The 21592-nt window shown below is 40.6% G+C and overlaps 1 protein-coding gene across 3 annotated transcripts in view; it reads left to right on the top strand.

Moving 5' to 3' along the window:
- ITPR2 (inositol 1,4,5-trisphosphate receptor type 2) overlaps positions 1 to 21592 on the top strand; it is a 298404-nt gene that overhangs the window by 120774 nt on the left and 156038 nt on the right. For all 3 annotated transcript variants that reach the window (XM_074165726.1, XM_074165736.1, XM_074165717.1), the window contains exons 22-30: positions 293 to 486; positions 3301 to 3433; positions 4348 to 4405; positions 5918 to 6083; positions 9210 to 9383; positions 14214 to 14303; positions 14447 to 14572; positions 15776 to 15898; positions 18534 to 18734. In XM_074165726.1, the coding sequence (XP_074021827.1) occupies positions 293 to 486; positions 3301 to 3433; positions 4348 to 4405; positions 5918 to 6083; positions 9210 to 9383; positions 14214 to 14303; positions 14447 to 14572; positions 15776 to 15898; positions 18534 to 18734 (1265 nt within the window). The remainder of the gene's footprint in view (positions 1 to 292; positions 487 to 3300; positions 3434 to 4347; positions 4406 to 5917; positions 6084 to 9209; positions 9384 to 14213; positions 14304 to 14446; positions 14573 to 15775; positions 15899 to 18533; positions 18735 to 21592) is intronic.

Below are 21592 nucleotides of genomic sequence, written 5' to 3'. Positions count from 1 at the left end.
ACTTTTTATGATTTCTTGAACATGTTAACAGAGCTGTGGTAATATTTTGACATCTTTTTCACCTGTTGACCTGTAAGAAATGATGTCTTGGAAAATCAGTGTAGAAAATTACCCTAAACCATTGGGTAATTTGAATGAATTCCTTCTCCTGAGTTTTGGTCAGGAATTAAGGACTTGTTTTTCAATATGCCTGTTAAGACTGTGAAGGGTTTTGACGACATGGGGGTGTGTGTGATACATAGCTTTGCAAGCAGTCATGACAAATACATGCATGTTTTTGTTTAATGCATAGGAAACAATGTCATGAGGACCATCCATGGTGTAGGAGAGATGATGACCCAAATGGTGCTGAGCAGAGGATCTATATTTCCAATCAGTGCCCCTGATGTACAGCCAAGTATTCACCCAAGCAAGCAAGCCAGCACCTCAGACAGTGAAGATGTGATCGTAATGGACACCAAATTGAAAATCATTGAGATTTTGCAGGTAACAATGATTGGTGGAATATTACATAGCAATCATTTCACAGTTCTTTACTTACATAGAGGCAAGTTCTGTTACCTACATTCTTACTATTTACTGGGCTGCTCGTTGTAAAAATAACACTTTGGATAGGAGGAACACTCCTCTGTGTGAACAAATGTACAGTTGTGGTCCTCACGCTGTTACACCTATTCACTTTTGAAGGAAGTAGACGCTGTAGAAATTCTGTCACTATAACTCTGAAAAGGAAAAACTTGTCCTTCGGTCTGCCTCACTAATGCATCTGTTTCCAGTCTCATTAATGCTCATTTTACACTGGGCTAGCTTGCTTGACTTTAGTATTTGACTCTTCTGTTCCAGTAGTTTGATGAAGGGCAGAATTGGACCTACGCCCACTGAAGTCATTCAGGGCCGTGCACTTTTGAAGCTCGTTTCAGCTTTCCACTGTTAGATGGAGAATGGTCTGTGGGCTGCTACGATTTCCTCCCAGCTGAACTGACAAGCTATATGACACTAGCATGCCTCCTGAGATATAATTTTCACTTTGTGCTATTAGTAAGTGAAGTGGCACACATTTGTTCTGTATATCAAATCCCATTTTCTGCAACACTTACGCCCTGAAGGAATGTTTCAGTGTTTTCTATAAATTCTGCAGATCTGTTGGTGCCATTGCCTCTTTTGAAGGATTCCATTTTTTCTGAGTGCTTGTAAATTATTTAGATTACCTTAATTACTCATCATCTGAAAGACTATCAATTGCTACAGTATTCTTAATACTGCATACTTTGGTTCCAGAGCTACTTTAGTTTAAGGTTTATAGTGAAGGACAGTGTGTTAGGAAGTTCTACCACGTAAATAATACAATTCATGTGTATTGCGTCACAATTTTCATTTGTTTTGTGACTGAGTTTCTCTCCATACTGTCTTGCTTTACTGGTTGATGTCTAGGAGAATGATTCCAGGACACCAACCTCGTCCTGTACATTCCTTGGCTGCTCACAGGCAAGAGAAGCACATTTTGTCTCATTCTTTCCTTTTTCATAGCATGTCCAGTGCAAGGGCACCCAGGATTAGAGAGCGTTTAAGCCTAATTTGTTATTTAATATGGGGCTTGTTAGTTATGGTTTAGTCACATGATCAAATTATTGCAGATTAGTAAGAAGTCATATGCTGGGTGAATCACAGTAAATGTGCATATATGTGATTTTAGTTCACAAGAAATACGAAATAATTCACTTTTGTTTAATATGCAATGAAGGAGGATTAATTTAAATCACCTTACCTTTCATTACTGTGCTATTACCCTAAAAGGCGAGTAAGAATATTTTAGATTTATTGTATTATCATGCACAGCTAGTACAATGGTGATTAAAACTATTCTATTCTAAGAAACATTTCAGATTATAATAATTTAATTCTCAGTATATATCCTCTTATTCCTTTAAGTAAAGGCATTTTTTTACTGAAGAGTTTCCATTCTGCCATCAGCCAGCATTAAACAGAAGGCCTGATAGACTTAGTTGATTCCATGTGGACTCGGGAAGTTTTTATTTTTAAAAATCTTGTGTGTACAGTTATAGGGTAACTTGATCATGGAACCCAAAGAAACCTGCCTTTTTACTTTTTTGTTCAAAGATTTGAAAGAAAAGATATTACTTCTCAAACTGGCATTTTATTTGCTTTAAGGTGGTATAGTTCTAGTCAAATCTTATTACAGTATTTTGGATCTGGGAAGCTTGTCTGACTTTAGTTAGAGATAAAAGAAATAAGCTACTACCATTTGCTAAGTCATCGCCTATCGCCTGCCTCTTGGTACCTTAACGTATGTGTTTTCATCCTCGCTGATTGTAAAATATGTTAAATGATCTTAAATCTGTTTTCATTGTATGCTTGCATTTTCTATGGGCACGGAGCTTAAGCATGGGAAACACTGAAACTCAGTCACTGGGCAGTCAGTTGTTGAACGGTTGGACGTACGAGTGTCAGTCCTTTAATTGGTACTAATGTGTCCGGACTAGTTATTTTCCCCACTATTCCAATATAAAAGCAGCAATTCCAGCTTTGAATTAGGATTTTCCTGTATGGGTTTCCGATTTCACAGCTGGGGAACAAAAGGCACAAACAGTTCGATGAAAGCGGAGCGTTGAGTGAGGGGGATTTCTGCTACCATTACAGTGGTAACTTCCGAAGCCAAACGTGGGGTATTTTTGCAGCATGCTGGCAGCACTACTAGGAGTTCGTGAAGCAAGTGCTATTCGCTCCTCACATCCTCAGCTGATCCTTAGCAATGTAACAAAAGACACCACCAGGCTTGTGCTTGACTCCGTGGGAGCCTGGAGTTACTGCAGCACTGTTGCCCTTAGCTGTTGGGCATCTTAGAGGATAAGCCTTGAGCCTCTTGTCTTTACTCTCAACCCCACTCCACTTCTTGTCTTCGTGGGGCATTAGGAGTCCAGCTGAAAGATGAAATAGTTGGTTTCAACGTGCGTTTGAATGTACTGATCTGGATCACAGGAAATGAGGACAAGGCAGCGTGCTGGAATCCCTGGACAAATCCAGTCCACTTCTTAATATTCAGCAGTTGATAGGGTAGAGTTCAATATGTCTCAGGATGGTCGGAGTGACAAAAAAAATGACAGAAAACAGATGAATGTAATGGGTTCTTCTTTTGTAGTGTGCATATTTACTTAAAATAATTTATTTAATAATTTACTTAGAATAATCATGTATTGCTGTACGTTCCACCACAGAAAAATCCTAACCTGTGTTACCAAACGGCAGAAGAAAAGTCTTACTTAAAACTTTTTTTTCTTGTAGTTTATTCTCAGTGTTAGACTGGACTATAGAATATCCTACATGCTCTCTATCTATAAGAGAGAGTTTGGGGAAAACAATGAAAACGTTGATTGCTCTACAACATCTCCACCTGACACACCAGGGATTGCCTCAGGTAACTGTCGCTATTGTATTGCAAAGTAAAATAATTCTGTGTAGAGTACTGCAAACAATGACATCAACTACGCCGGAAAGCTGCATGCCCCTTAAAGTTGAAAAGCTTGTGGAAAAATGAAAAAATTAAAGAATCCCATGAAAATAAGGTTTTTGCTAGCCTGTCCTCCTCTAACAAAAATGCGATTCCCTTTTCTCCCAATGACAATTTATTCTCTTATTTTTACTCTTCCCAAAGAGTACAAGAGTACTTCCCCATCTTGCACGATGACAAATGTAGTGGAGGGCAGATCATGAAATGGTTGGGGTTGGATGAGGACAGATTTAAACGAGGTGAACGTGGCATGGGAATGGAATGGCTTTCCAGAGAGTGTTCCTGTGCACCTGGAAGCGCTCAGAAGGCTGACAGCTGCCTGCGTGACCACCTGCAAGTAGGGAAGAATTGCTTTCGTTGGAGGTGCTGTGTAACAGAGAGGTGGCTGTGGAGTACTAAAGTCTTAAGCGCTAAAGCACAATGACGGTGTGGGAAATGATTTGGTTTATGATAAGCATTCTAAAGTACCTGTGTCTGCTTTGGAGAGGTTGGCTCATCTGACAAAAAAAATGTGAAAGTTTCATATTCTGTGTCCTTTGTGGGTCACTAGCGGTGGTTTGTACAGCTCCTAGCCCCATGGGGCTCTGGCTCAGCATTACAACTTGGCTTTTCCTCAGTAACAGTAATACACAACTTAATTCTGCCCCATGTCCTCTGTCTTCCCTGCTGCTCTTGCAGATAACAAGTTTTGCCTAGTTGAGAAACGCATAGTTAGACCTTTATTTGATAACATCTACTTTAAAGAGGACCAGAGTTCCATTTTGCTGGGCAGTTTAAACAATGATCATTGTTTTTTAATTTTTATATTGATTTTTTTTCAGCAATTGTTCCTGACATAGATGAAATTGCAGCTCAGGCTGAAACCATGTTTGCTGGCAGGTACGTTCTCTGGACTTTTACCTCTCTACATATGTCCGTTTGTTCACGTTGATATTTCTCATGGACAATCTGCTTATTTTGCGCTTATTTTCATACCCTTTTCTCTTCCTTTGGCTGTTTCTTATTACATAACCTATACATAGACAGAAAAGTGCCAGAAAAGATCTGGATTTTAAACAGGCAAACAACCCAGTTGGAATGGAAGGCTGGGGGTTTGGAAGTGACCACCCTCTTAGTTGTAAGAGAGTTGGTAGAAAGGTTTTGTCATGTTCCCGAAGGCAGCTGGGGAATGTTGTACAGTTGTAGTGGGCTAAAAGACACTAATAATTTATTTATCTTATAATGCCTCACATGGGTGCTTTTAAAGGAATTTACCTTATGGCTGTAGCCCCAACTTTCTTGGATCTGTAGATTACTGTTGACCCTCGGGTCAGACCCCATACCCTGTTTTCATTGCACCTTGTGTTTGAACTTATTTAGAAAGTTACGCCAACAGTAATCTCTTTCATATGACTCCAAATCAGCTGTGGACCACTTGCCGTGATCTTCTGGAACACCAGAGGCCTGTAGATCACAAGTTATGCTTGCAGAGTTTTGGAAGTGATTTCAGCTATGCTGTGAACATAAAAAAAGCACGAAAAATATCCACACTGGAGAGTTATTACCATTATCACTATATTGGTTTAATTTTATGGGTATTATTATAATTATACCAGTAAAAATGAATTCCATTTAGACAAGGCCGTAGACATAGTTTTTCCTGGAGCTAGGGAGAAGGATCTGCAACACGGGCACTCTGATCTTTCCTCTTTCAATCCCTTATGCGTTTTCAATCTTTACCAGCGCAAGCAATGCCTCCAGTCCTCTCCCTGGACTCCCGTAATGTAAAACAACACACAGCCCTTGGCATCTGCATCTTTAAAATGAACAGGGAGACTGAACGGTTCCTGGGAAACATTAATTTCTGCTTTGATATGTTAAGTGTAAATCTGCTTTCTGCCATTCCAGATTATAAATACGATTCCAGAAATGTGATGCTTTTGGCAATTCTTACTATTTTTGAGCTTATTTTTTCTTAAATGAAATTTTAATAGCAGCTGAAAAGTGAAGGAGTGAAAAGGAAAGGCCCAACGTAATTTCTGATGAAATGCTGTTTACTTGAATTAATTTGGATTGAGGATGAGTTTGGCACAATTTATCCAAGACATAAATGAATGTTTTTGCAGTATGGAATTTAATCACAATATTTGACACATTTCATATATACTTGCTTTCGTTCCGTAGCGTCCATTCTGTCACAAGATTGCTGCAACAGCATGTAACTGTAGGATTGAAGTTCCTATAAAATATGTTAGTGATGTTTATAGTTTCCATCCTGCAGCATATTTGATTTGGTTTTGAGAGCGCTGTCAAATGAAGATTGCGTGTACAGGCATATTTATGTCAAAAACTTATATTTTTTCTTACTTAATTTACTTTATTTGGTCATGTTTCCACCCATTTCTGTTACAGAAAGGAAAAGAATGCGGTTCAGCTTGATGATGAAGGGGGCAGAACTTTTTTACGGGTCCTTATTCACCTCATCATGCATGACTACCCTCCTTTGCTCTCAGGTGCTCTGCATCTGCTATTTAAGCACTTCAGTCAGAGAGCAGAAGTTCTACAAGCATTTAAACAGGTATGGATGGGCATAGCGTTATTCCAGGAAACTGACTGCAGGGAAAGTCTTCCCAAAGGCTCATCTACTTACCTGAATTGCTCTTTGTAGCATGACAGTGTTATTTCCTTAGAGGTCCAAATTCAACAGAGATTTTTTTTTTTTTTTTTTCATTAGAGTTGACCATATGTGCTAGTGTATATTTTAGTTGTGCACCCAGAAATAGTTATTTCTGGCATTGCTTCCATTACTGAAAACATAGGTCCCGTGGAAACAGCTGTGACACAGGTGTAGAATCATAGAATCATAGAATGGTCAGAGTTGGAAGGGACCTTAAAGATCATGAAGTTCCAACCCCCCTGCCATGGGCAGGGACACCTCCACTAGAGCAGGTTGCTCAAAGCCCCATCCAGCCTGGCCTTGAACACTTCCAGGGATGGGGCAGCCACAACTTCCCTGGGCAACCTGTTCCAGTGCCTCACCACCCTCACAGGAAAGAATTTCTTCCTAATACCTAATCTAAATCTCCCCTCTTTCAGTTTAAAACCATTACCCCTTGTGCTGTCACTACACTTCCTGACAAAGAGTCCCTCTCCGGCTCTCCTGTAGGCTCCCTTCAGATATTGGAAGGCTGCTCTGAGGTCTCCCTGGAGCCTTCTCTTCTCCAGGCTGAACAACCCCAGCTCTCTCAGCCTGTCTTCATAGGGGAGGTGCTCCATCCCTCTGATCATCTTTGTGGCCCTTTGCTGGACCCGTTCCAACAGGTCCATGTCCTTCCTGTGTTGAGGACTCCAAAGCTGGACACAGTTCTCCAGGTGGGGTCTCATGAGCGCAGAGTAGAGCACAGCAAGATATGATGTAGTGACCCCCCAGAGATAGAGTTAGTAGCTCATGTCCTGCAAGCAGTGTACCAGCGTCTGCAATAAGACTGGCCTGTCTTCAGGGCTAGTTAGGCTGGGTATAAAGCTCTCTTGTTACTCATGTGGTGTTTCTAGTTATAATTCATGCGCCGTTGCATTGTGCTCCACTGCGTGGTACAGATATGCCCGAATAACAGGAAGAGTAATAGAGCCAAGCCTGTTTTCAGCTTTTATTCTTTCTGCTGGGTAACGGTGCATGTGCAGGCTCCATGTGTCAGTGGATTAGGATGGGGAGATCTGATGTCATGGGGCTGGATGACAGAGACATCTCTGTTATGTAACCCTATATAACATATGTTGATAAGACCATCTGATTCTTATTTCAGGAGATTGATAGTGTGTTGTCTCGTCGTTATGTAAGATGTGGAGGTTTCTCTTGTTTAAAAACAGATGAATGATAAAGACCTGGAAAGCTTTTGTTTAATGTTTTTGCAGGGTAGCATAATGGCCTCCAAACAGATTGGTAAAGCTAGGCCATGCTGGTTAGTTGCATAAATAGCTATTATTCCCAGGTAAGCAAGGACTGAGTAGCTTAACATGTTTTCATAAGGGATGGAAAATGCTAATTGACAAATAATCAAAAAAGACTGTAGAGAACATGGAATATGAATGTCTGCAGATGAGTAGCATTCATAAATTCTGCAAAATAATAAGGTTTTACCAAGCTAAGAGAGAAGATGATAAAAACTTTATATTGCAAAATAGTGAATATTTGAATCATAGAATCATAGAAATCATAGAATCGTCCAGGTTGGAAGAGACCCTTGGGATCATCGAGTCCAACCATCTACCCTACACTACAAAGTTCTCCCCTACACCATATCCCCCAACACCACATCTAAACGGCTCTTAAACACATCCAGGGACAGTGACTCAACCACCTCCCTGGGCAGCCTGTTCCAGTGTCTGATCACTCTTTCTGTGAAAAATTCTTTCCTAATGTTCAGTCTAAACCTACCCTGTTGGAGCTTGAAGCCATTCCCTCTCGTTCTGTCATTAGTTACCTGTGCGAAGAGACCAGCACCAACCTCTCTACAGTGTCCTTTCAAGTAGTTGCAGAGAGTGATGAGGTCTCCCCTCAGCCTCCTCTTCCTCATACTAAACAGTCCCAGCTCCTTCAACCGCTCTTCATAGGATTTATTCTCCAGGCCCTTCACCAGCTTCGTTGCCCTCCTCTGCACTCGCTCCAGCACCTCGATATCTCTTGTGTTGAGGTGCCCAAAACTGGACACAATACTCCAGGTGTGGCCTCACCAGTGCTGAGTACAGGGGCACAATCACCTCCCTGCTTCTGCTGGTCATTTGCCTGCATGTAGTGATATTTTAAAAAAAAAGAATATCCTGATCAGTGTTCTTGTCTGCCATGTGACTGTAATCTTTTACATAAGTATGATTTCTTAATAGTGCTTATTGATTTACTGTAAAGATTGTTGTTAGGTTTTTTGAGTATTATCTTCATTAATAATCTTGGTAGAGCAAAGAGCATTACAAATAAAGGAAATCTGTAGATCATGCTAAATCAAGAACTACAAATAACAGTGAAACAAAAAACAAGCAGATAATTTGAGCAGTACAAGAAATGAAAAAGTGAGATTAATTTTAGTAAAAGCAACCACTTGGTGGGAAGTTACATGAACCTGAAAGCTATGTTCAGACAAGTTTTTCTAAGCTGGCCTAACACTGTTAAAATCTGTTATTTTTCAGTATTTGATTATGGTGATGTAGGTGATCATGAAAGTTGCTGGCCATTCTGACTTCTCTTTGTATGTCCTGATTCCTTGCCAAATCATCCTTTTTTTTTTCTTGTAAAGTACTGTGCTGATGGGATAAGCTATTTCTAACTGTATCGCTTTAATACCGTGTAACTGTATTGTTTTAATACCACGAGGATCATAATCAGTGCATCAGAGCTAACTCTGCATAGAATTTAAGAGCTTGCAAATGTTTGCTTGTCCTGAAAATGTTTCACAGTGTATTAAAGAAGGCGAGAGAATATTGTGAATGTTATAACTGTTCTGTTTTGGGCAACTACGGACTCTGGCTCTGTTAAAGGGTTTTGATGAATAGGGGCTAAAAAGCCTGCATGTGCCATGTTTCGATTTCATAGGGAAGGTTACACAAAGCACCTGAAAAAGAGGGGCTTAGAATGGAAACTGTCAAGCAAATTACCTAGGCGTAAGGGCTAGTGCTACTGCTGTAATAGGTTTACAATTTTCTGTATTTCCAGGTTCAGTTGCTGGTGTCTAATCAAGATGTTGATAACTACAAGCAAATCAAGGCTGATCTTGATCAGCTACGTCTGACTGTAGAAAAATCAGAACTGTGGGTTGAGAAGAGCAGCAGTTATGAGAGTGGAGAGGTGGGCGACAGTCAAACCAAAGGGGGAGAAGAGCCAATAGAGGTGGGTTTAAACCCTTTGCTGTTAAAATTGTTTCAATATTGATGGGTAGTTTAATGAACAACTGCAAATTTGTGATCTGGTTAATCAAAGTAGCAAAGCAAGAATGTGCAGCATTGTGTCTGAGCTTTAGAAACAGACAGAATAGCGAATAAAACCTTTTTTCTCAATGCGTTCCATATTCTCTCCCGCTGCTTTCAGTAACTGCGTTCATATATCATAGAGCCGCCTTTCTTTCTGGCAGACGAGCAAGCCTCAGTGTATGGCATCTCTCTGTGGCCAAGGAAGTAATCTAGGGATCACGTGTTGGCAGTTGTGTTGACTTGCTGGAAGAAAGAAGAAGTAGACAGTATCTGTTCCTGCAGCCAGGGGAGAAGAGCACAATCAAACCCGTATTTTCAAACATCACAAGTAATTCCACTCTTCACCAAACATAAGACTGACCTGGAATATTAAGATTTTGTAGGCAAACTAACATTTTTGGGGGATTTTTTTTTTTTTTTTTTTCACTTGTCCTACCACACTCTCGGGATATATTGCGATTTGAGAAACTTTAGAACTTGAATTTGGAACCACGAAGACCTGACTTTTTTTTTTTTTAAAATGTAATTGACTGTTTTTTATAATTTTGTTTTTCGATGAAAGATGATGTCCTCATGTCCATACCTAACTCCAGTATGAACCTTTTAGAAAATGCATAGTGTTGCAAGAGTTGCTATAGTTGAGTTTTGTGGCATAACAGTAGATAGAACAGGTTTTCCCACCAATATTCATTCCCACTTTTCCATTTTCATCAGAGGAGCGGGCAGAGATGAACGACTGCAACTTCTGACACAGCACCTTCCTTATTCTCTTCGGTGGTAGAGTCTTCTCTGGTGGCAAGAAAATGGGCAAGGAAGCCACCAGGGGAAGCTTAGTAGGATGCCAGATGGAGATTATACAGCATTGTGAAGCCAATGCAATGAGGGAAAGCAGGAGCCATTGAGAAGACCCAGGATGTGTGCAGATATGTGCCATACACTTGGCCTTTCAGATAGGAAAGCAGATTTTAGGTGGCTTCATATGGGGGAAAATCCAGTACTTCAAGGGAGAATCCTAATTTCTTGAGACAGTGTAGGACCTACTCTTTCTTTGATATAACTTAGCTGTCAGGACTGGGGAGGGATCTGGGCTTCGTGAGCTTAAGTATGTGGGATTTCCTGCTTGCTTTCCTCAAGCGTAGCTCTAGTAGGAAAGAAAATATTCCTTTATGTATTTAATGAATGGAAAAGGTAATGGGGAAACAGGATACAGAATTATAGCAGGATAGTTATAAGGTTTTTTAGCTATAATACATTTAAAAAGTGTAATAAGATCCTTTTTATTCCTATGGATAGCCCTGATAGCAAAGAAACTCCAGGAAGAGAGGACAAAACAATGTGGCTGAAACAGCAGCATCTCTAAATGGGGTATTTTCCATGGTTTTTTTCCCCATGAGGCATCTGTGGGTCTGTATGGATTAGCAATTCTTCAGTAGATGGACAATATTATCTCTGGCAGATCTGAGAGCGTATTGTACCAGAACAATATGTAATATGTATTGTACCAGAACAATATGTAATCTGCACAACCGGTTAGATCATCTGGTGGTAATTCCACGAGAGCTGTGCCAGGTTACAATAGCTTAGAATCTTGTTTATTATTTTTTCCCTTGTTAGATTATTCTTTAACAGTTGGGAAATGTTTTTACCTGGCAAAACTACTTTAGATAGTGAATACTCTCTTTGAGATCTCGAGTCAGATGCAAGAGGTGAGGTGCTGGTCATAATCTACAATGTGTCAAGCAGGTGGCTTGCTTCAAGCAGATAATCATCCCTGTGAGATCCCATGCTTTCTTGGAATGGATGCTGGGTGTTCATTACTGAGCTGGATGAACCTCTAGGTCTTCAGGGAATACGCTTCATTTGCCTGTGCTTAGTTTTTTCACAAACATTAATGTCCGCGTGAGGGCTTTAATTATATTCCAGAACAGTCTTACGTTAAGCCCAAGTTTCTGTCCTTGCCAAAGCACATTGCAAAATTGGCATAAGAATTTTAAAAAAATAAAATGTACTTATTTGCCCTTAGGCTTCTGAGTCTTTTTGGGTAATTGTTTCCACCTTTCTATTATAACCTGAGGGGGCTAGAGAATTAGGTTGGGTTTTTTTGCAGTCATATGACTACAAAAATTGGATTTGTAGAAAAAAGGCCATGTTCTTCTAAATGAAGTATCCAGAGTTTCTTCACAGGAAAAACAAAAAATCTTACATCTGTGCAGGATCATCTTGACAAGAATTGCAGATCAGAATTATAGAAAAGAGTGCTTGGAGTTAGGTCAGACATAAATTAGACACCGTACGGGATTAGGATGAAATGCTGAAATCGATCTCACATAACTGAGCCTTGCTTGAGAAGGGAAAAGCAGATAAAGCCTGTTTACTCGATTATCTCTAGTCAGGGTGTTACGAGTCTGTATAGATACCACGGACTATGGAAAGTGTGGTCTTTATTGTCTTGTCACTGGAGGATGCATTGGTGTCGTAGCACCAGAAACGCAGATCTGAGGAGGAGAAATGGACAGTCCCAGTGAAAGGACTCTCAGGTGAAGCTGGAACACAGTGCAGTGACATTTCTAGAACTCTTCACCTTTGCCATCCGCTGAGAAAGTTCAGCAAGTTTTCAAGTGGTATGAGCTTTCAGCACCCTTAAGCACCCGGTGTTCCCTTGCTCTCTTCCTTTTCTAGTCTTTAGTTCTGGGGATGTTTAAACAAACATCTCCTGAAACATCATATATAGGTTGAGATTGTGAACTGAATCTTCTGAGAGTGCCCCTTGTTCCCCTGGTAAGTAAATACAGCCCGTGGAGGGCAGAACTGTGCCAGCGTGACACTGGGTGGTGCCTTGCAGAGCTGAACTGCTGAGATGAGGGAGACTATTTCAGTGATGGGGAACTGCTCAGACTGAATGCTGGAGCCTGGGCCTCCATTTTGGGGGCTAGAAAGGAAGGATCCTAAGACTGATGCAGAGTGCTATCCCGGGAATTTTATGAGTAGAGGAAGTAGTCTTTTTCAGAAAAAACTATATCCTAAAGGTAGGGCACTCAGATGAGAGCCTTTCTCAGTGCGGTCTCTGTGACTCCCTGTCCCCTATGGAAAAGCGTGATAGAGAATGTCTGTTATGGGGCATAACGAGGCAAGATATGCAACTGAGTGTCTCTGGTATCCCAATGGGGTGATTATCTCTTGATAACTACATCCCTGGCATACTCTTATGGGTTCAGTAAATAGGTTTTTATTTTGTTAAGAGAAAGGATAGATTCCGCAGTTTAATGCTGATCAGCACTTCCAGATAAGACATACAGTTCTCATGGATTATAAAACTACTTTGATTGAGGAAGAATGCTGATAAAAGTAACAGAGCTAAATTAATCTTGGTTAACCCACAGTCCCAGAACAGAGGAGAGTGGTTAATTATAGCAAAGAGTCTGAAACATCTTCCAAAGTATTGATTCAAGCATCTAGAGAGAAGGCAGCATGCATACTAACAAACCTAAACAAATACAAATCCGCTGTTGTTGCACAGATCAACATGACCACGCTGAACAGTGGAACTGATAATGTTATAAGCAGCTTCCATGGCCAAATGGTGCAGCTGTTCTCGCCCCACTGGAAATTAAGACCAACTGTAGAACTCCTCGTCTTCACCATCAGCTAAGAAAGTTCAGAGAGAGGTTTCAAGAGGTGTAAACATTCAGACTGGAGTGCACGTGTGTGTTTTAGAATAAGTCTCTAAAACACTAGGAAGTTTGAGGACACAATGAAACTCAGAAGCGCACCTGTTTGCTTCTTTTTTATGCTATTACACTGGTTTATATCCTTCTGGTTATACTGTGAGGCAGTCTTGAGATCTGCTACAGGTTTTCTACATGTATAATAATTTCAGCATCTAAAGTCCAATCTTTCAGTTCTTTGTGTTTCCAGTTAAGAAAGGTTTGCCATAGCTGGCAGCAGGGAAAATACCAATACTGCCAGTATTCTAAGTGGCAATATTTGTGCAGATGTTCTTCCATATTTTGATTGAGATATGCATGGAAGTGTGCATGGGTGTTGGGAGTTACTTGCTGTCTTGATTTCTCTTATTTAGCATACCCAGCTGGGGCTTTCTGAGAGCCAAGGCCCAGAGCATACGGTGTCGTGACTGGATGTTGCAGTTTAACATAAAGTTTTCATTTGTTTTTAAATTCTTTCCTGCATCATCCAGAGATAAGGACAGAAGTGTCCTCTTCACGGGAGCAACATCTCTTAATTTCCACATGCTACTTGTTCCTGTACTGCTGAGAACTCCACTCTACTTATCTCAACTACAGAGGTCGTCTTAAGTTCTTTCTCCAGACTTTTTAATGTTCACATACACAGACTTTTTGAAATCTTACCAGCTATATTAGAGATTTTGGGAACAAGTGGTGGCTATTGAAATACACTTATGGTCCCTATTCTCATACTATCTAAACTTCTTGGGACATCAAGCCTGTGATTTAGGGACGTATTCTTTTTTAGAAGGATCAGAAGCTTGAAGACAGAGTAAATGCCTCAAGTCGTGTTGGAAATTTGAAACCAAGGAAGGACTTGAATGTGAATCTTTTCACTCACTGGACCGGTGGATAAAGAATAAACAAATGTTATTCTTTCTTACCTGTGTTATATCTGTTCCCTATGAACTGCTGTAATACTTCTTCATTTGCTATTATTAAATGTAGTTAGTTCATATTGAGGAAATTGTGATAGATCTCCACTTGTTGTGTGTTCTTTCTTACAGGAGTCAAATATTTTGAGTCCAATAGAGGATGGGACCAAAAAACCCCAGATAGACAGCAATAAAAGCAATAACTACAATATTGTTAAAGAGGTTGGTATATTTGCTCAAAAACTTGCTTGACATACTTGTTTGATAAGTAGATTTGTAGATTTAGTAATTATTTTGAAAGACAGTGTGACATGTCTGGTTCTTTACTTGCTTGCCTGCTTATTTATTTGTTTGTTTATTTATAGATTTTGATTCGACTCAGCAAACTTTGTGTTCAGAATAAAAAATGTCGGAATCAACAGCAACGATTGCTGAAAAATATGGGCGCCCACTTGGTAGTCTTGGACCTTCTGCAGATACCCTATGAAAAGGTCATTCTCATACTTTTAGTGATAAAGAACATGAACTCAATAAAGGGAAAGGCCTCAAGAGGCCCAAGAATCAGTGTGAATATTTTTTTTTTTAAACTGAATTCAGTCAACTATGTTACAAACATGAAATGACGATGCCATTTTCTACATTAAGAATAATGGATTTGAGCCTAAGTTTAAATATTGCTGCCTGCACAGAACAGGTTTTATTAAGAACTTTGTGTTTACTGCCTCGGGTACCTGGATGTCACTGCTCTATCATTCCCATCCCTGGAATAGGCCAACCTTAGATCTGCAGTCACTGCACAGTAAGAAGGATTGAGTTAATGGAGTTCTTGGCAGGGTATCTAGGTTCCACCATTCGGTACCAACGTGAGTGCTATCATAGATACATAAGATAGACAAAAAGGTTTCAGGGATCAAGTCTGAAATAATTTCTTTGTTTCTGTGGTGGAAGCCTCTAACCTAGTTCCTCTGGCAAGTTTTTCAGAAGATAATGTGATTTTTTTACTGATTTTGTGGCATTGAGCATACAAATGAACAATCCAGATAACCTTTTAGAGAGCACATCTTTCTAGATCTTACAGGAAGCATTGAGAGGAGATAAAACCTCTTCTGGGCTACATTATCCCAAGTGTTACCTACTAACATTGTGATGTAGACACTGGGATCAGCTATCTTTTGTAAAATAGTGCTTGTCCATATAGGTGATTTGTCAAATCATAGCTAGAATGCTATATGAGAGGACTAAATAATGGGGGATGAAACTAGACATATATTTTTGGGGGAGTATGTGTATGAACATTTATATTTGTGTAGGTGTGCACACACATGCACACATACATGTGTTTCTTTATGTAGCTATATAAAAGCCAAAGCTTTTCAAAAGCTTAAAATCAGTGCAGGGTAGAGAGCTTTTTTTGAAAATCAAGCCACTTAGTGTTTTTTAAACTAGGAAATTATGACCATGCATGAGGAAATCTTTCTTTGAGTTTGTGCTCTTACCTGTAACTCCCTATGGTCAAGTCAATTCAGAGTAAGGTACAGCAACTAATGGACTCTGAAGGAAACTAGATCAGTTGCTTTTGCCTTCTCTATAAAAGCTCAGGAGAATTGGTTTGTTCCTGGCTGAATTCACGTGGTGCCATTTTAACAAATATGTTTAGATACACTCAGCTGACTCAGTTTGTCTTCTTTCTGCAGAGTGATGAAAAGATGAATGAAGTTATGAATCTAGCCCACACTTTTCTTCAGAATTTCTGCCGAGGAAACTCTCAGAATCAAGTTCTCCTCCACAAAAATCTCAACTTGTTCTTAACTCCAGGGGTAAGTATTTAATTTTAAGGACTGTATTATAACTGGAAGTAAATTTGGACTTTCAGAAAAATGGCAGTGCTAAATAAATAATATCATTAAATTATGCCCTCTCTGCCTTGCCCTCTCTGCCTTCTCCTCTGTCCTTGTGTTTTCTTCCTTATTATTCTCTTCTCTCTTCTGTCTTTTCTCCCTTATTGTTGTTCTTTATGTCATTGTTTTTAATGTTGCTGTTTTAAAAGTGGGAAACAATATTACCTGTGCGGTTTATGGGAAGTGTCTATGAACGTGTGTCCAAGCCATCACATCATGTTTAGCTTGACTCTTGATCTTATTCGTCCTAATTCACAGGTGGACTGTAAGTCAAGGTAAAAGATGATGTGATTATGCTGTCATGAAGCTTGTGTGACAGCAGAATCAGCCCCATACATTTTTGTCGATGATGCTTCCATTTGATTCAAGTAATCTAAAACTTCGTCTTTTATTAAGTAATTTTCTTTACAATACACCTCTTTGTCACAGTCCCTTTGTGTATATATGTGTGTGTGTTTACAGATACAGTCATATAGAATGTCACCTTGCTCAGTGTCTACTGGGCAAAAAACTACTGCTCTTATTAGAAAGAGTGTGAATATTAGGATTGTAGACCCCTGGCCTGTGTACATTAGGAAACATTTGTTCTGTTATTTTTTGTTTATGCCTTTTTTATCAAGTTAGCGAAAAGCTCTGAGCTGACCACAGTGGGGACCAGCAGCCAGACTCCATCCCATCCAACAGTGACCCGTAACTCAGGTGTCAAGTGTGGAGCCTGCTTGCCCTTGCATCTCTGTTCTTTTGAAGTTGATCTTCTGATCGTCCCAGTTACTGTGCTTTTGTTCACATTGTGGAGCAAACTTCGTTCAAATTCCTTTCAGTTGACACTAAACAGAAAGGGATACGATAGGAGCACACCAGACCCTCATGAGCCTTTAGTCCAAAGGACGAAACTAGAGCAAGTTTGAAGCAAAAGCCCTGAGAATGCATAAAGTCTGGATGCTGGGTCCTCAGCAGCATTCCTCTCTCGCTACAGATGTGCTCCTCTTGTACCGTGCTACTCGCTGATAGAAATATAGCCCTGAGCTCCCTCTGAAGTAAATGTGGAAAGAGATGTTCTCTCAGACAGTGATCATAGATTCATAGATTCATAGATTGGTCCAGGCCGGAAGGGACCTCCAAAGGTCACCTAGTCCGACCTCCCCGCAGTCAGCAGGGACACCCCCAACTAGACCAGGTTGCCCAGGGCCTCGTCGAACTTCACCTTGAATATCTCAAGGGAAGGGGCCTCAACCACCTCCCTGGGCAACCTCTTCCAGTGTTCCACCACCCTCATGGTAAAGAACTTGTTCCTAATATCCAATTTAAATCTCCCCTTCTCCAACTTAAAACCATTGCCCCTCGTCCTGTCACTGCAGGCCTTTGTAAACAGACCCTCCCCAGCCTTCCTGTAGGCCCCCCTCAGGTACTGGAAGGCCGCTATGAGGTCTCCCCGGAGCCTCCTTTTCTCCAAGCTGAACAACCCCAGCTCCCTCAGCCTGTCCTCGTAGCAGAGGTGCTCCAACCCCCTGATCATTTTGGTGGCCCTCCTCTGGACCCGCTCCATCAGGTCCATGTCCTTTCTATATTGAGGGCTCCAGACCTGCACACAGTACTCCAGGTGAGGTCTCACCAGAGCAGAGCAAAGTGGCAGAATCACCTCTCTGGATCTGCTGGCAACACTTCTTTTGATGCAGCCCAGGATGTGATTGGCCTTCTGGGCTGCGGGAGCACATTGCCTGCTCATGTCCAGCTTCTCGTCCATCAGCACCCCCAAGTCCCTTTCCTCAGGGCTGCTTTCTAATACCCCATCCCCCAGGCTGTATTTATACTGAGGATTGTTTCTTCCCAGGTGCAGAATCCTGCACTTGCTTTTGTTGAACCTCATGAGGTTCAACTGGGCCCACCTCTCCAGCCTGTCCAGGTCCCTCTGAATGACATCCCATCCCTCTGGTGTATCGACAACACCACACAGCTTGGTGTCATCTGCAAACTTGCTGATGGTGCTCTCAATCCCTCTGTCTATGTCTCTGATAAAAATGTTAAACAGTACTGGTCCCAGCACGGACCCTTGAGGGACACCACTTGTCACTGCTCTCCATCTGGACTTAAAGCCATTGAGTACCACCCTCAGACTGCACAGGCAGTGATTTGCCTGCTGGAAAGGCTTGCCTCTGCTAACCATAGGAGCCAGAGGTAGCTAATCATCTTATTTGGTTGCCCCAATGCAAAGTTTGATGGTGAGTGGGACGAATGTGGTCTCACTTGTCTTTTATACCAAAGTCCCTGTAGAGTGCTCTAGCACTGTGTGTATTTTCACCTTCCACACGGGCACAGATTTTGTTTACGTCCACTTTAGGACCATTTTTTACTAACGGGAGAGCGTGGAGAAATCCCATCATAAATGAAAACTTGGCCCAAAGGTCACTGCTTAGTCACTGGCTGGGGCACATTGGACTTTTTCCAGTTTCCCTTTACCAGTGTGCCTTTCTCTAACCTAGCGTCCTGGGAGTCTTTTCAATCTCAAAACAAATCTGCTCTTCTTATAAGGCTGTTTGGATTTTAATCTCTTTAGCTCCTGGAAGCTGAAACCATGCGGCACATCTTCATGAATAATTACCTTCTGTGTAATGAAATTAGTGAAAGGGTTGTGCAGCACTTTGTACACTGCATTGAGACCCATGGCCGTCACGTGGAGTACCTGCGTTTCCTGCAGACCATTGTGAAAGCAGATGGCAAATATGTGAAAAAATGCCAGGACATGGTAATGACAGAGGTAAGTGAAGGATTCATATGTTAACGACTCATGTGATGTCTTTTTAACACACTAGTGTTTTGAGGTTGCTTTTTCTGCTCTTGATACCGATGGGATATAACGGCATCATGGTTTTAGAATTTTAAACGGTATCACAAATAACGAATATTTTAGCAGACGTTTTTGGGAGTTTAATCTAATTTTGTTAGGCCATCTGTATAACTACTAGAAAGAAAACATGAGTGTTAGCATGATGATACAGAGATGTCTATTTGTAGATGAAGTAGCGTGGAAATCTCAGAGTTACATAAACCTTCACTTTCCTGTACTGTAATTTAGGATCCAATTTATGCACCAAACTTGCCATATTGTGGCATGGTTTTGCCATAGAAGAGGCTCTTACCTCTGTGGATTTGTCTAAATAGTGTTGTAGACCTTTTTTTTTTTTAACACATAAGCATATTACAATTCTAAGTACTAGTTTCTACTTTTTTCTTTTATTCCAGAGCATTTCTCTGAGACTAGTAGCGCTACTCTAGCTTTAACTAGCTAGATTTGGAGTCTGACCTGGTAAATTCCACAGAGTAGTTTGTGGACAAATCTTTATGCCAATAAAGTTACTAGGAAAATACCTAATTGACCTTTCTGCAATTAGGATTTGATGCGTAGCGTGCATGATAAATGAAGTCTTCAACTTGCAGACACTTGTGCATTTAACTGTAATTACGTTAATAGTTCAGTGAGATTAATAAGTGGTTAAAGTTGTATATGGTGAAAAGTCCAGGTAGGATCAGAGTCCAAGGAAGATTTTGCTTTACAAAATGCATTTTTTTGAAGAAACATCTTCACAAAGAAAACAGAGATAAGCCCTAGTTGTGGTATTAACAAAACTAAACTCTGCTGAAATTTGGTTCCGCAGCGACAGAAAGGAAAAAATCCTAATTAAGAAAATAAAGTTTCAGCCTACATGGATAACCTTTAATGGAATCCACCTCAACCTTTTCAATTTGACCGAAGTGTTTTAACATGCAATATAATTTTCAAGCCTTTGATTTACATAATTCAAACAGTTCTTGTGCCTTTCTGCTTTTAGGGACTCTTTGTCAGGAAGTGTAGTGCTAGGGCAAGGGGTAATGGTTTTAAATTGAAAAAGGGGAAATTTAGATTAGGTACTAGAAAGAAATTCTTTACTATGAGGGTGGTGAGACACTGGAAGAGGTTGCCCAGGGAAGCTGTGGATGCCCCATCCCTGGAAGTGTTCAAGGCCAGGCTGGATGGGGCTTTGAGCAACCTGGTCTGGTGGAGGTGTCCCTGCCCATGGCAGGGGGGTTGGAACTCGATGATCTTTAAGGTCCCTTCCAACTCTGACCATTCTATGATTCTGTGCTTTTAGATTTTTTTTTTTCCCCCTTCCACCACAGCTTCTTGTAGGTTTTTACTTTCTCCTCAAACAAAATTTTTAGTTTTTTTCTCAATTTAAATACATTTTTTTACTATAATAGCACAAAGATAAATTGTCATGCTACGTTTTCAAGCTGACTGCATGGTGAAAATGGAAATGAACTCATATATGACATTTACAGTATGAGTCCCGCAGGAATTTGCTGGGAGAGGGAGCACCCCTATTTTGATGAAAGAGGGTAAGATGATGTTCCGTTTTAAAAAAAGACGTAGGAAATGACAGGTAAGTAATTATGATTTGTTAGAAAAGGATGCTAATAGTGAAATTCGAATGGCACTTGAATGGTGATCCAATATAAAGGGTACAGTGTAGCCAAATGGTTGGAACTTGCCATGGAAACTGTCAGGACAGTTTCCTAGTAGACAACTGAGATGTACTTTGTGACCTTAAACAAGTGGTGTAACTTTTTCTGTGCCTCCAGGTGGGGCATGTAAACAATTTACCACAAGACAAGACAGAGTATGAGCGTACAGCATGCCTCAGCTACTCCTGTGTTTTCTTTTACCCATGGGAAGTATATTGTAGCTTATTCCTGTTTACTGGGAGTAAGGGCTAAACTGATCATATTTACATGTTTCAGGAAGTGCATGCAGAAGGAGCACCATTGCGAAAGAGTACTTTCATAAAATACGTTGAATGCTGCCAGTCTGGCTTATTTACTTGTTCTCATATCCTTGGTCCCCATGTCTGTAGACTGCTAGTAATGATGTTTACTGACCCGAAAGGTTCCTTAGGGCACTTTTTCTCATTACAGGCATGCTTTGAGGTTCCTGGAAGAACAGCGCCTATCAGTGCAAACATTATTACAACAGGAAAAGCAGAATTTACTTTTGAACCAGATCAATGTGGCAGCAGAGTTTTCTATTATCTGTAGTATTCTGGAGTGATACATTGCAGAGCGTCAACAGCTCCTCCGATACTGACCAACCTTCATTATACTTCCATAGAGTTCTTAACTCATGGAAAATATACTTCAGTGGAGGAAAATGCTGCTGCGGTTTTTTGGTTTCTTTTTTTTTTTTTTTTTATTCCCCATCACTGATGGGAAAATCCATCACTCATGAATGATGCTCAGTGAGAACTTTGGCTAACACTGGATACTTCTCTTCTCTTTCTGCTTTTAAAGGGTCATAATTTTCTCTGCTTGGGTCAACATTTGGATGCCCTTCGCAAATCACATTTAAAAGTGGATAACTTGGGGAAAGGGGATAACATCTGTCCTTGCATTTATGATGATTACCTTGTCCCTCTTAGCTCTTATTGTACTGATGCAACATCATCTACTTCAGCTTGTGGTTCCTCACAGTCAGTGTGTAGGAAGCATGCCATGCGCCATCATGTTTTACAAGTTCACTATTTCCTGGTATTTCTTCCAATCTTTATTTCTTCCTCATTCATCAGCAATAGGTACGTGAAA

The sequence above is a fragment of the Numenius arquata genome, chromosome 2, assembly GCF_964106895.1.
Source record: "Numenius arquata chromosome 2, bNumArq3.hap1.1, whole genome shotgun sequence".
Lineage (NCBI taxonomy): Eukaryota > Metazoa > Chordata > Aves > Charadriiformes > Scolopacidae > Numenius > Numenius arquata.
This window is presented reverse-complemented; position numbering and strand designations above follow the sequence as displayed.